The sequence below is a fragment of the Typopeltis vanoorti genome, chromosome 18 (genome assembly GCF_054136105.1).
Source record: "Typopeltis vanoorti isolate ZY-2024b chromosome 18, IOZ_Tvanoo_1.0, whole genome shotgun sequence".
Lineage (NCBI taxonomy): Eukaryota > Metazoa > Arthropoda > Arachnida > Uropygi > Thelyphonidae > Typopeltis > Typopeltis vanoorti.
The window spans coordinates 96,689,142-96,702,468 of NC_143566.1; the positions used below are offsets into that span (position 1 = coordinate 96,689,142).

At 36.4% G+C, this 13,327-nt stretch overlaps 1 protein-coding gene across 1 annotated transcript in view; it reads left to right on the forward strand.

The window, feature by feature from the left end:
* The window catches only part of LOC150096967 (GPI ethanolamine phosphate transferase 1-like), a 311,441-nt gene that overhangs the window by 272,262 nt on the left and 25,852 nt on the right, over positions 1 to 13,327 (forward strand). Inside the window, exon 24 of the mRNA XM_090408103.1 lies at positions 5,566 to 5,641. Within this exon, the coding sequence (XP_090264229.1) occupies positions 5,566 to 5,641 (76 nt within the window). The remainder of the gene's footprint in view (positions 1 to 5,565; positions 5,642 to 13,327) is intronic.

Genomic DNA, 13,327 nt, shown 5'->3' on the forward strand with positions numbered 1-13,327 from the left:
AAGAGGAAAAGGACCTTATTTAAATGATCTGTATATGTATATATGTGTGTGTGTGTGTGTGTGTGTGTCTCTGTGTGTAACCATTAATGTTGAGAAATGATGAAACTATTTGAAAAGGGTGCAATTTGGTTTAAAATGATTGACTCTGTGGCTCCTACCCACAAACCTATATTACATTCACACTGTAGATAGGTTAAGGATTGTTTTTTCCCCTATTTTTATTAAAATTATCTATTATAATTAATATAGTTAATATAATATATTTTTAATTTTATTTTTTGTCAGGTCCAGAAACCCTGCTCTAGAGATGAAACGTAACTTTTTCAAGCCGCTTCAATCCTCCAATAAGTGTGGAGGTTGTCTTACACCAGGCAATGAAGTTCATCTCCCACCACTTGTGTAATTATACACAAGATAACAGAAGAGTAGATAAAAAATATCAGATATTGACAATCCATCCTTTAATAGCCATAGAAAAATAAAAACAAACTAGAGATTTTATGAGAATACAATCCTTGGCAACGGAGACTGTCCTACTCTTCTTGTCTGTACTCTCCAAATGAGGCTTGTCACATTCTCTTCCTATAACAGTTATACTCCTTTGTAATTATTTTGTTTCACCAGAGATAAGAACTCATCATCATCAAATTTCTAACATGCACCCTCAAGGAGTGTACATGATATTATGACAGTACTACATGAAGAACTTACATCATTACTAACTTCCTGTCTACAATTTTCCTCAAGATCTTATATTTCTGTCTTCTAAGGCAATTTTTTCTGTTTCACTCCACCTATATCTTGGTCTTCCTCTGGGTCTTTTTCCTGCCAACCTGGCAGAGAACATTGTTTTGCTAATCTTTCCTCTCTCATTCTGTTTAAGTGACCATACCACCTGAGATTAGCTCTACTAACACATTCCAGGATCCTAACAATGTCAAGTTCTTTCCTAATATCCTCGTTTTTAATATGATATTGCCATTGATGCCATCTGTTCATGCCTATAATCTTTCTCAGGACTCATATCTGTGGTCTCTAGTCTTTGGTCAAGTGTTTTACTTCTGACCCAGCTCTCAGATCCATAAGTTAAAACTGGTTTGAACACTGTCTTGTATACAGCTAATTTAGTGTTCCGACTAATTTCTCTCTTATTCCATATGAATTTATTCAATTGACTTCTCACCATACCAGCTTTGCTGATTCTGTTGTCTATTTCTATATTTAATTTACTATCTTCAGTAAAAATCGTGCCTAAATAGCTGAAATGTTTTACTTGTTCCACAGGTTCTCCATTCACAACACAGTTGACATTTTCAATGATTCTGCCTATTTTCATTGTTTTTGTCTTTTTATTGCTGACCTTCATACCATAGCTATTACAACAGTTATTCAATTTAGTCAGAGAATCTTGCAGACTTGTAGCAGATTTATTTAGAAGTATAACATCATCCGCATAAAGCAAAGAGCTGACATTAACATCTCCAATTTTGATATCATGTTTAATACCACTTTCCTTCATAAAGTGATCCATATAGATAATAACAGAGGGGATAATGTACATCCTTGTCTCACACCAGATTTAACATTAAACCATCTTCCTGTACTTCCTTCAATTTTAACTGCTGACTTACGACTCAAATAAATTCCTACTCTGCAATTTAGATTCTCAACATGGACTAGCTTTTACTTTTTCATTGTGTCAGGTGCTTTTGCTAAAGCCTCAAAAAATTTCTCCACTTCTACCTTAGTAGAACCTTTTGGGACCATAGACACAAATAAATCTCATTGTCCAGTTTCCCATTCTGATATTTGCTCATATCACTCTACTTGATATTGCCTGCCATTCAAGGAAATTGATAAGAACTCCTCACCTTTATTTTTGATGCTTCTGACACTAGTGCATATATGACAGCTGACTTTTGGGCTGATAACTGTTCAGGGAGCTCTTAAATCGTGATTGATTTTTTTTCCAGGTTGGCCAAGTGGTTAGCATATCTGCTCTCCAACTAACAGACTCTGTTCTAATCCAACCTTGGGCATGGATGTTTATGATTATCTTTAGGCGGGAGATGAATTTCATCATCCATTGCAAGACTAATGCCCTGGCTATAAGAGGTCTAAAGGAGCTTGAAAAAGTTTCATGTTTGGTCTCATAGCAGGGTTTCCAGATTACATAAAAATACAAAATTATATACATCATCATCATCAATTTCCTGATATGTATCCTCAAGGGGTGTTCAGGCTACTATGAGATACTACTACACGATTATGTTTACATTATTATTAACCTCCTATCCACAATTTTCCTCCAAATTAGTCTATTACTTGTCAGCATTCTGATATTGTCATATTTAACATTTCATGCTTCTAAGACACTTCTGACCGAATCAATCTGCCTAGACCTTGGTTTTCCCTCTGGATCTCTTTCCCTACATCTTAGCATCAGATGCCTGTTTTGCTAACCTTTCTTCACCCCATTCTATTTAAGTGGCCATACCAATTTAGATTAGCTCTGCATATGCATTCTTGAATGCTAACAGTGTCAAGTTCCTTTCTAATATCTTCATTTTTAATATGGATAGAATAATCTATGGATAAGATTGGAAGTCTGTGAGAGCAGGTCATTTAGATAGAAGAGGAAGAGAGTTGGTAAAAGAATCCTGAGGTATTCCTGCAGGAAGAGAGTGGACAAAAGAACCCTGAAGTATTCCTGTATTGGTGGGGAACTCTGAGGAGAGGAAACCATCCACCATGACACGTAGTAAATGACCATTGAGAAAGTTGGCAATCCAGTTACAGAGTGAGGAAGGCAGATCATAGGATGGCAGTTTGTTAAGTAAGTCCCTGTGCCAAACCTGATCAAATGCCTTTGAAATGTCGAGGGCAGCCACATGATTTTCTCACTGTAACAATGATGTTGACCTTGGAAGGAAAAATGTTTATTGTTGAGTATTATTTTCATTTATACAGAGTTGGTAGAGCAAATGGCCCAAGCCTACAACATGTTTGTGAACAGTTTGTTCATTGTTTCTGTAAGTGTCCCCCCAAGCAATAGTGTCATCATTGCCTTAATCAAGAGGTTCTGACGTACTAGGAATGTTCTGCTGCAATGCAAAGGATATTCGGGGAGACCACGAACTGTTAACACAAATGAGAATCATGAATGTGTGTGTGGAGCAGTGTGTTACAGTCTCCAAAACACAGTCAATGCTGAACAGCGGTAAAACTTGGAATACCAAGGCATCACTACAGAGAATCCTTAAGGAGCTGGTTGCCTTTTCATACGTCATTCAGGCTGGTGGGTCAGTGATTAACAGTAGTGGATTATACTGCACAACAAAATACTGTGCACCCATGCTGACCAATGTCTATGAAGATCCATACAAAGCACATTTCCACCTAAGCGGTCAAAAATTATATACATGCAAACAGACAACCCTACAAGTTTCTTGGTTTCTCAAGACCTGAATTGGTCCAAGAGAAACCTCTTCAGAGTGAGAAGGTCACTGTATGGTATGTGGTTTCCGGCCATGCCATAACCAGGCCCTACTTCATTGAATAGGGTAGCGTAACTGACCTTCAATATCGACGCTACATCGAGAATGTGTTGGTTCCATTCACCCAGGATTTGCATAAGATGTGTTGTGCTAAAAACTTAAATATTCCATTTTGTGCACAGGTATTCCAACAGAACAGAGCAACCTGTCACACATCACATAGTTCTGGAGCCTATTTATCAGAACACTTTCCCAGGAGGCTCATTTTGAGGTTCACAAAATTCCTGTAGCCTTCACATTCTCCTGATCTCACATCACTTGATGCTTTCATTTGGGGCATGTTGAAGGAGTAGGTATTCCACCACCATGACCCGCCTTCAGACTTTGATAAACTAAGGGATAAAATTACATTATATGTCCAGCAGATGTCTCGATCCTTGCTGTCCAAGATGACAGAGAACCATCACATGCTCTACGAAACCTGTCTTGAAAGACAAGGTGCCCATTTCGAGACATAATCTACCATCATTAATGCTTTATTCAACCAAGATTCTACAGATAGTTGGGGATGTACATATCATTATCTATAAACATATATTTCTTTGTTAATAAAGTTATTTACTCCATAACATATATTGTTGTAGTTATTCAGTACTATTTTTTTTGCATCATAATGTGCTACAGATATGAAACTTTTCATGAATGGGAGCACAGTAAAATAAAATAAAATAAAGCTAAGAGTTAATAAAATAATAATAATCTTGAATTCCCACCACACACACACACACAAAAAAAGAAGAGGAAAAGATTCCTCTTCATTTTTTGCCTCACTGAACAAATTTTTCATATCTTCCCTCATACCGTATTTATCTCCTTTCAGAATAAGTGTCTATTGGAGAGTAATATCATCCACTTATTCTGCTTCCACATATTGCTTCAATGTTTAAGGATACTTGTGACATAAAGACTGAATAATATAAGCACGTAAACACAAGAAAGATATTTAATTAACCAAAGATGGTCTGCTATTTCCAGACCGAAATATTTGGTTAATTAAATATCTTTCTTGTGTTTACGTGCTTATATTATTCAAAAATTGTTTCAGTTATGTTGCAAATCTTGACTCTTTCCCATTTTTTTTAAGTTTAGATTTTTTATATAAAATTTTGATTGAATAAACAATATCTGAATTCTTATCTCAATTGGCTGTTTGTTTAGCCTTGTTGCCAAAGATAAGAGAACACCCACCCTCCAGCAGATAGACTATGAGTTGGAGAGCTGATACTTAGGAAAAAGTCTTTAGATGGTAGATCTTCATCACCCAGTGTAAGACTATCACCTTGCTTACACCCAAAGTGGCTTGAAAAGTATGTTTTTCTTTAGAGCAGGGTGCCCAGATCATGTAACCCTTACCAGAATACTGATATAGCATACTTACTTTGAGCTATCTCACCTAGCATAATATCTGATTATGTTGTACCATCATAATATATACATAGTTCCCTATGATACTGATAGTTCCCTATCAGTATTCTCACAATACTGATATGCTATAGGATTACAGCCATTTGTGGGTGGTATTCACATAAAAACACTCTCCAGGCAAATAGGCTGCAGATTCAAATCCCACTTGGCATTCATCCATGTTTGTGAAAGGTGGATTGTCATCACCCATTGTGTGTGTGTGTAAGAGAGAGACTACCACCCTACTAATTGTAACTCTGAAGCTGCTTGAAAGAGCTCCATGTTTAAAATCTTTTTTGTAGAGTTTTTCAGATTATGTAATCTTTATCCCACAGACAATATTAATGTATGTTAGGTTTACATCTTTTTTTCATAGGAGTGGATGCTCATAAAAACAAAGTTAATGAATTCTAATATGCAGTGTTTTTATTGCTTTGTTTGCCAACAGGAAGTAATCACTTAAAAAATAATGAGAATTTTATATTCTTTTCATAATTTTACTTTTTTCCCTACACTAGTTATTTCATAAATTGAAGGATGAATGTGCTTAATATTAGAATTGTGGATTTTAATTATAATTGTCGTTAAACATACTCTTTTTCAGCTTTGAGCCTACAAGTGTCTATTGTTTTCTTACGATCTTTAATCCTTTTGTGATGGGTTGTTTACTACTTATCAAAGTAAGTAAATGATAATAAATATATCACTTGTTTGTCATGTAAATAATAATATTTCTTTAATTATCTTATGAGAAAGGTCAAAGCTAGATAACTTGGAAAAGCTCTCTATAAAGAATTCAGAGAACTAATTAGGGTTTTCATCCTCTTCTTTCCTGGTACTTGCTGGTACCGGATGTCTATTTGGATGCTGAATAGTATTGTATTGTTGAAACTATGTATATATTATGATGGTACAACATAATCAGATATTACGCTAGGTGAGATAGCTCCCTGTCATACAAGGTTCATGCTGTTTCTGTTTTCATCAGCAAACCAAAGAAAATGGAAAAATTAGCTACTGAAACAGTCTCAACAGAATGAAAAATAGTCACTATTAGCATAAAAAGCATTTGTGCAAAAAAAATGGGAATTAGCAGAGGAATTAAAGGAATACTATATTGATATTATTGGTTACCAAGACCATGAAGATGAAATCATGTGCGATCCTTCAAGTAATAAGTATTTCATGATTTAAATTTAACCTGAAGATGTCCCACATGATATAGGCAGGTGGGACATCTGATTATGTTGTACCATCATAATATATATATATATACATAGTTTCAACAACTCAATACAATTTGGTCTTCTAAATCCTTGTTCATTCAGATAGGCAGATTTTGGGGGTGGGGGTAGTTATAGAATTTATCATTATTTATCATTGAAGAATCTTGCTGGAAGTTTTAGCATGATTAAGTCACATGAATTTAAAATCATTAAATTCATTCATCGTTATATTTATGAATGTTTGTGTGATTAACTGTAGGGATAGAATGTTTAATTTTCTGATTTTTAAAGGTTTAACATTTGTTTTATTGTACACTGTATTGTGTATCATCAAGCTGATGCACAAAACAATGGCAGATGATTTTAACATGAGTGATGACATCTGCTGCAGTGTGCAAAATGTACAGCCTTTGTAGAATGAGAGATTTTTGGAAGAAGAATGAAACTGGTGAATGTGTTTGTCAAAAGTGTTTCATGAGCAAATTTCATAAGTGTGTAGAGAGGAAGGAAAGTGATAGCAGTGAGTTGAAAGACGAAATGCATGATAATGCAACTGATGTAGTAGTTTTGCAATCAGTATGAGTGACTATGTGAATGACATAGTGGAAAATAAAGAGAATGACTAAATAGTAATGGAAAAGATAGTGCACTTATGTGGAGTAAACTTTACAGAACAAAAACGCGAGATTGAGTGGCTGGAGAAATGCCTGTCAGGTAATGATGTAGAAGCAAAAGAAAAGGGAGAGAAAGCAAAGCATGAAATTAAAGATCGGATTTTGTTTGGTGATTGATTGATATGAAGAGTCCTTTAGGAAAGTGCAAGGAAATCGTGTTTTCCTTGAGCTAAGATAAAGGATGCTAATGATGCTTTAATCACCTTACTGACCATTATGGATCAAATACGCACCTTCATACGCTTTGTATCCATCATATATTTCAGTGTAATATCAATGGTATTACAATTTTAATATGCACTTCTCATCCATCGTAACTTGGACGTATATATACGTTCTGGCCAGTAGCATGGTTAAGAATACAGAGAGTTAAGGTGAAAGAGTATGTTATTTCAGCTGGTACAAATGATTTAGCAGGCAACAAATGTGGCAACCAAGAAGATGTGAAAGAGTTCCTAGTGCATGCAAAAAAGAAGAGTGAGAAAGTAAAAGTTGAGTCTGTTGCCATAGTATGATAGAGGTGAGCTATGATCACAAAGGAGTCAGTGCACAGATTGTGCAGCAGGAATGGTGTAGAGTTTGTGGATTTCTGAAGTGAGTTTGATGGATGGAAGGATTTATATAAGGTGGACGGCTTGCATATGAATGGATTTGGCATCAGGAGTCTTGAGAAAGTGTTGTTCAATGGGAGTGTAAAAGTACAAAGTCAAGGAAGCTGGAATGTTTAGGGAGGATACAGATGAGTGTGGGTCCAGGCAATAGAAGTTAGTAAGTGGTAGAGTGATCACATGATGCAAAATGTAGTACCCCAGATTAACTTTAGTCAGCTAAGTAACACAAGGTGTAAAGGAAGTTGTGGGATGAAGGGGATATTACAGTTTATGAATAGCAATGCTAGAAGAATTCGAAATAAGGTTGAGGAGTTTTTGGCATGGTTAGCACAACTTGGCCAAAAGTTATAGGCATTAGTGAGATGTGGTTGACCTAGGATGATTTAGTCATAGGAATAGAATGTAAGGGATATAATGTCTTCAGATAATACAGAAGGAACAGGACAAGAGGTTTTGCTAATGATAGCAGAGAAAATAAAGACAAAAAGAGAAGTACATCAGGGGTACAGGAATTCAGAGGGCAGTTCATTTGAGGCTATCTGGTATGAGATAGCAGCCAACAGGACTAAATATATTATTGGCTGCTGCTATAATCCATTGGATGTATGGAAGAATGTAGATGTCATTCAGAAGCAGTACTTAGAGTCAGAAGGATAAATCAGGTAGATTTATCCTTCTGACTGAATAGATGGTAGATGAATGAATAGCTTCATTAAGTAGGAGTTGCACACAAAGAAAAGGTTGTGGAGGGATTATAAAGAAAAAAGGTGATCAGCATGCCCATCAGCAGTAATGTACAGGCAAAAAGGGTGACCAGTAAGATAAGCACGAATTATAAATTGTAATTATAAATTAAAGAAAGAAAGAAAAATACCTGGAGAGTGGTGAATGGGTGGAATTTGTTGTCAGAGGTGGTTGTGGGTGCTTTTGTCAGTGAATGAATTTAAGAGAAGTATGATATGCATTGCTTGAATGATGGCTAGCATGTGAATAATGGATCTTCTAAAATGAGTCTTTGGACTTCATGGATTTATTTATTTATCATATGGCATATACACATGGTTAAAATAAAATAAAATTAAATACATATGAATATAGATAAAATATTATTATTATTACGGGTATCTCCATGGAGTCAGTAGACTCATCGCGGGAGACCCAAACTAGCAAAACAATATCTGTCATGTCTCTTCTTGAATTCATTTACAGATGAAGAGTTCACAACTAAGTCAGGCAATGAATTCCACTCATTCACCACCCTCCAGGCAAAAAACCTTGTTCTGACACCTTTGTTAACCACACTCTTCTTTAATTTCCAGGGATGAACTCATGTTCTTCCATCACTGTCACACAATTGAAACATTTCCCCTGCATCAATCCTATAAAAACCTTTCAGTAATTTAAATGTTTCTATCATATCCCCTCTTCTTTGCCTACACAAGCTCTCAATCTATCAATGTAGGGAGCATTTTTTACATCACTCACCAACTTGGTCACTCTTCTCTAAACCCTCTCCATGGAATCCAGGTGACCAGACCTGAGTACAGTAATCCAAATGTGGAAGTTTCAATACTTTATAAAGGGGAATAATAACCTCTTTATCTCTGGATGTCAGTGTGTTCCTCAACAACCAAGTAATCCTATGTGCAATCTTGGACACCTTAGCAATGTGTCCTCTGACCTTCATCTACCCACACCCCTAAGTCCCTAGCCTCATCAATCTCTTGGAGTACCTTTCCATCAATGTAGTACACAGCTGGTAATCTTTTAATCCCAAAATGCATGACTTTACACTTTTCCACATTGAACTGACATCCATTATCTTTTGCCCATTTTACCAGCTTATTTACCAACTTATCATCCTGCAACCTTTCAACATCAGCTTGATTTTTTATTGCGCTACCCAACTTTGCATCATCAGCAAACAACTGAATATCTGCCTTTAAGCCATTTCCTATATCATGTATATACAAATTAAACAACAATGGCCCAAGCACAGAGCCCTGAGGCACACCACTGGTCACCTGCCTCATTCTTGACTCTGCTCCTCCATACACCACCTTATGGTATCTCTCCCTGAGCCATTCTCCTATCCATTCCTATCTGCTCCAATTTGCGTAACAGTCTTCTATGGGGAATCCTGTCAAAAGCCTTAGCAAAATCCAAAAGTACCACTGTGTAGCCAGTTCCTTTGTCCAACTTAGATGTCATTCTATTATGAAAAGTTAATAGATTGCTAAGGCAGGATCTACCTTTAACAAAACCATGTTGGCCTCTATAGAGTATCATATCCTGATCCACCCATTCTTGAATTTTGTCTTTAATCAACTTTTCCAATACTTTTACCATTACTCCTGAGATGGTGATTGGTCTGTAATTAACATATATAATATATAAAATTATAAATAAGAAGTAAAACATAAACAAGCAGATAAAATACAGGTATTAAATATATGACAAGCATCAAGCAAAAAAATTAGTCATTTTACATTTAGATTTTTAATCCAATTGATAGGTCAAAAATGTCCTTTAATTCACCTGGATATGCCTTTAACTCACATTCCTGAACTATATGACGAATGTTTTGGGTCTCGGCTCCACAAGGGCAATGGGGATTTAGTATCTTTCCCCATTTTGATAGTAAGTTTCCTCATACACCATGACCTGTACGGATCCTGTTAGCAGTCTTCCATATATTCCTGAGCAGGTCAAATCCAAATGGTTTTTGAAGAATATTTATGTAGCTATGGGCTTCAGGTGATACTGTTTGAGTCCAAGTGCATTTCACTTATGCATCAAGCTGGCATTCTGACTGAGAAGATTACAGGCAGTTTTAATGGCAAGTCTTCTGGATTTTAATCTATCAAATAAAGCATCTGAAATAAACTCATGTATTGGGAGATTTTGGTTATTTAGGATTCTTTTATATTCACGAAATCAGAGATTCCTGTCGTCACAATTCTGGAAGAGAAATATGGCTCAGAATTGGGAGCCATTGTAAGAGTGTGCTTCTGATACAGCCTGTTATTAAATGCATAGTGAGATTATGAACATCTAATTTGTTGACGTGGTGGCTATTAGGCCAGACGGGCACCATACTCAGCTGTGCTGTAGACCAGTCCCAAAGTGGTGCACCATAGAGTTGTGACACAAGCCCCTTGTAGTACCACAGAGCTTCTGAACTATATTATTTCTAGTTCGTACTTTAGCAGCGATATTAATCATATGTTGTTTATATGACAGAGTTATATCCAAGGTTATCCCCAAGTATTTAGGTGTTGGATTAAATGAGATTAATGTCCCATCAACATATATCTCTGGTTTTTGATTTGCAAGTCTGTTATTGAGCTGAAAACAAGAACATTCAGTTTCACCAGAATTCGGTGTTAATCTCCATTTTTTATAGAACTGCCATAAGGCCGACATATCATTTATCAATGTTTCTTCAATTCTTTCTATAGATTTATCACTGATTACCAAAGCTAAATTATCTGCATAAGCAAACTTTCTGCTATAAATAATATACTATATACTATAAACCTTTTAAAGATTAAACTTTCTACTTACTGTTTCAGGGATGTCCGTGATGTAAAGACTGAAATGAAATGAAAAGCAGTAGTGCTACCACCGAGCCATGTGGTAGTCCATTTTTAAGCACTCTCTGTTTACTGATACTTCCCCCATTTACCACTCTGAAATATCGATCACATAATAATTTGTTTATGAGGTGCCCCAGTGTTTTGCATGGGATGATCTTAAGGAATTTGTATATGAGTCCCTCCGTCCAGACAGTATGGTAGGCCGCTGTCAAGTCAACAAAGACTGCAGTAGTCTTCAAGCATCTTTGAAACCCTGCTTCAATGTAAGTTGTTAAGCTAAGGACCTGATTTGTGCAGTTACAATCTCTTCTGAACCCTGCTTGTTCTATTAGAACACGTTCCAGAATTTTCCCACTGATCCTATTCAGAATCAGTCTCTCCAGCAGTTTGTAGGTTGCACTTAAAAGGGCTACGGGGCGATAGCTTTCACTTCTCTGCTGGCTTACCACATTTTAGCACAACGATGATTTTAAATTCCCTGGGGATGCAACCACTTTCAAGTATGTCGCTAAAGAATTTGCCCAACCACAATCTAGCATAAGGTTCACAATGTATCAGGAATTCATTATGAATATTATCGAATCCAGGAGCTTTCCTTGTTTTATTGTTTTGAAGTGCCAATGATATTTCCTCACAAGAAAAACGCAAGGAGAATTGTAGGTTCTTTTTAATTACAGCCTTCATAGCCTTTAATTCATGTTTTACCTCTTTAGTATGTTCTTTGTCTATAGGAGTTGTAGAAAGCGAAACAATATGAGCAGCTATCTGATTTGAGTTGACAGGTGAAGATTTCTTTGGTATAAAGAGGCTTGGGCTGAGCTTCTTGAATAGCGACCAGGCTTTTCTGCTAGAGTGTTTGAAGTCCATGTTCCCAGTTAATTGGATCCACTTTTCCCTTTGAGCAGCATTAAGATTATGAAGCAGTACTTCTCCTATCTCAGGATCCTTACTCTCAAGGAATTCCCGATACACGAATTTGGTTTCATTAGTCCATCTGGGCACGTATTCTTTTCAATAGCCTCAAGAGATGTATCCTTTTGCCACCACTCCAATGAACCATGTATAATTTTTATGGGTTGGAGGAATTCTTCTAAGATGTGCATCTAGGTCCACAGTAAAATTTTCCCAGTCAGAACTTCATGGAGATATTTGTATACGAGGGTGGTCTCGGCCTAACAGTGAAAAAGCGAATTTATAATTTCAAAATTATTTTTATTTTCCAACATAATATCTCCCTTAAGACTAATACATTTATTCTAGCCATGCTCCAGCACCATTATCCCATCCCTGTAGTGGTTCTCAGTAAGATCTGCAAAATATCCCTCTACGGCTGCAATTGCCTCTTGATTCGAAGAAAAACGCTGACCAACGAGGAGGAGTTTTAGTTTTGGGAAGAGATAGAAGTCAGAGGGAGCCAAATCTGGGGAATAGGTTGGATGTTCCAACAATTCATAGTACAGATCCCTTAATTTTCCCATTGCCCAAACACCTTTGTGGGCAGGTGCATTGTCCTGATGAAAGATGATTTTTTTCTTCTGCAAACCGGGTCATTTCTCACGAATTTTTTCATCTAATCTGGTTAAAAGATCGGAATAATATTCCCTGGTTATTGTTTTACCCTTTTCAAGAGAATTAATAAACTTAATGCCTTTAGCATCCCAAAACACTGATGCCATGACCTTTCCTGCTGATGGAACAGACGTTGTTTTCCTTGGCACTGAATAACCAGCTTCTGTCCACTGTTTTGACTGCTGTTTGGGTTCTGGAGTGTAATGGTGAATCCTAATCTCATCCATAGTAATAAATTGATGCACAAGATCAGTTTTATTCTTGTTAAAATGTTCCAAGCACTGTTCAGAGATTTTCATGCGAGTGTGTTTTTGATCTGCTATGAGCAAGCACGGCACCCATCTTGCACAAAGCTTTTTTCATTTGCAATTCTTCATGCAAAATATATCCTACAAATTCTTTTGAAATGCCTATGGTCTCAGCAATTTCATGCATTTTGACTCGCCGGTCATCCGATACCATATCATGCACTTCATCAAAGATTTCTGGTGTTGTTACACTTTTGTCCTTAACGTGGATCATCTTCAAGGCAGGTACGGCCACGTTTAAACTTGGCAGCCCATTTCTTAATTGTCGAAAACGAAGGAGAAGAATGTCCATAAACTTTTATGAACTTCGAATGAATTTCTTTTGGCATTAAACCTTCTTTTACGAAGAATTTTATAACTGCACGATACTCAAATTTAA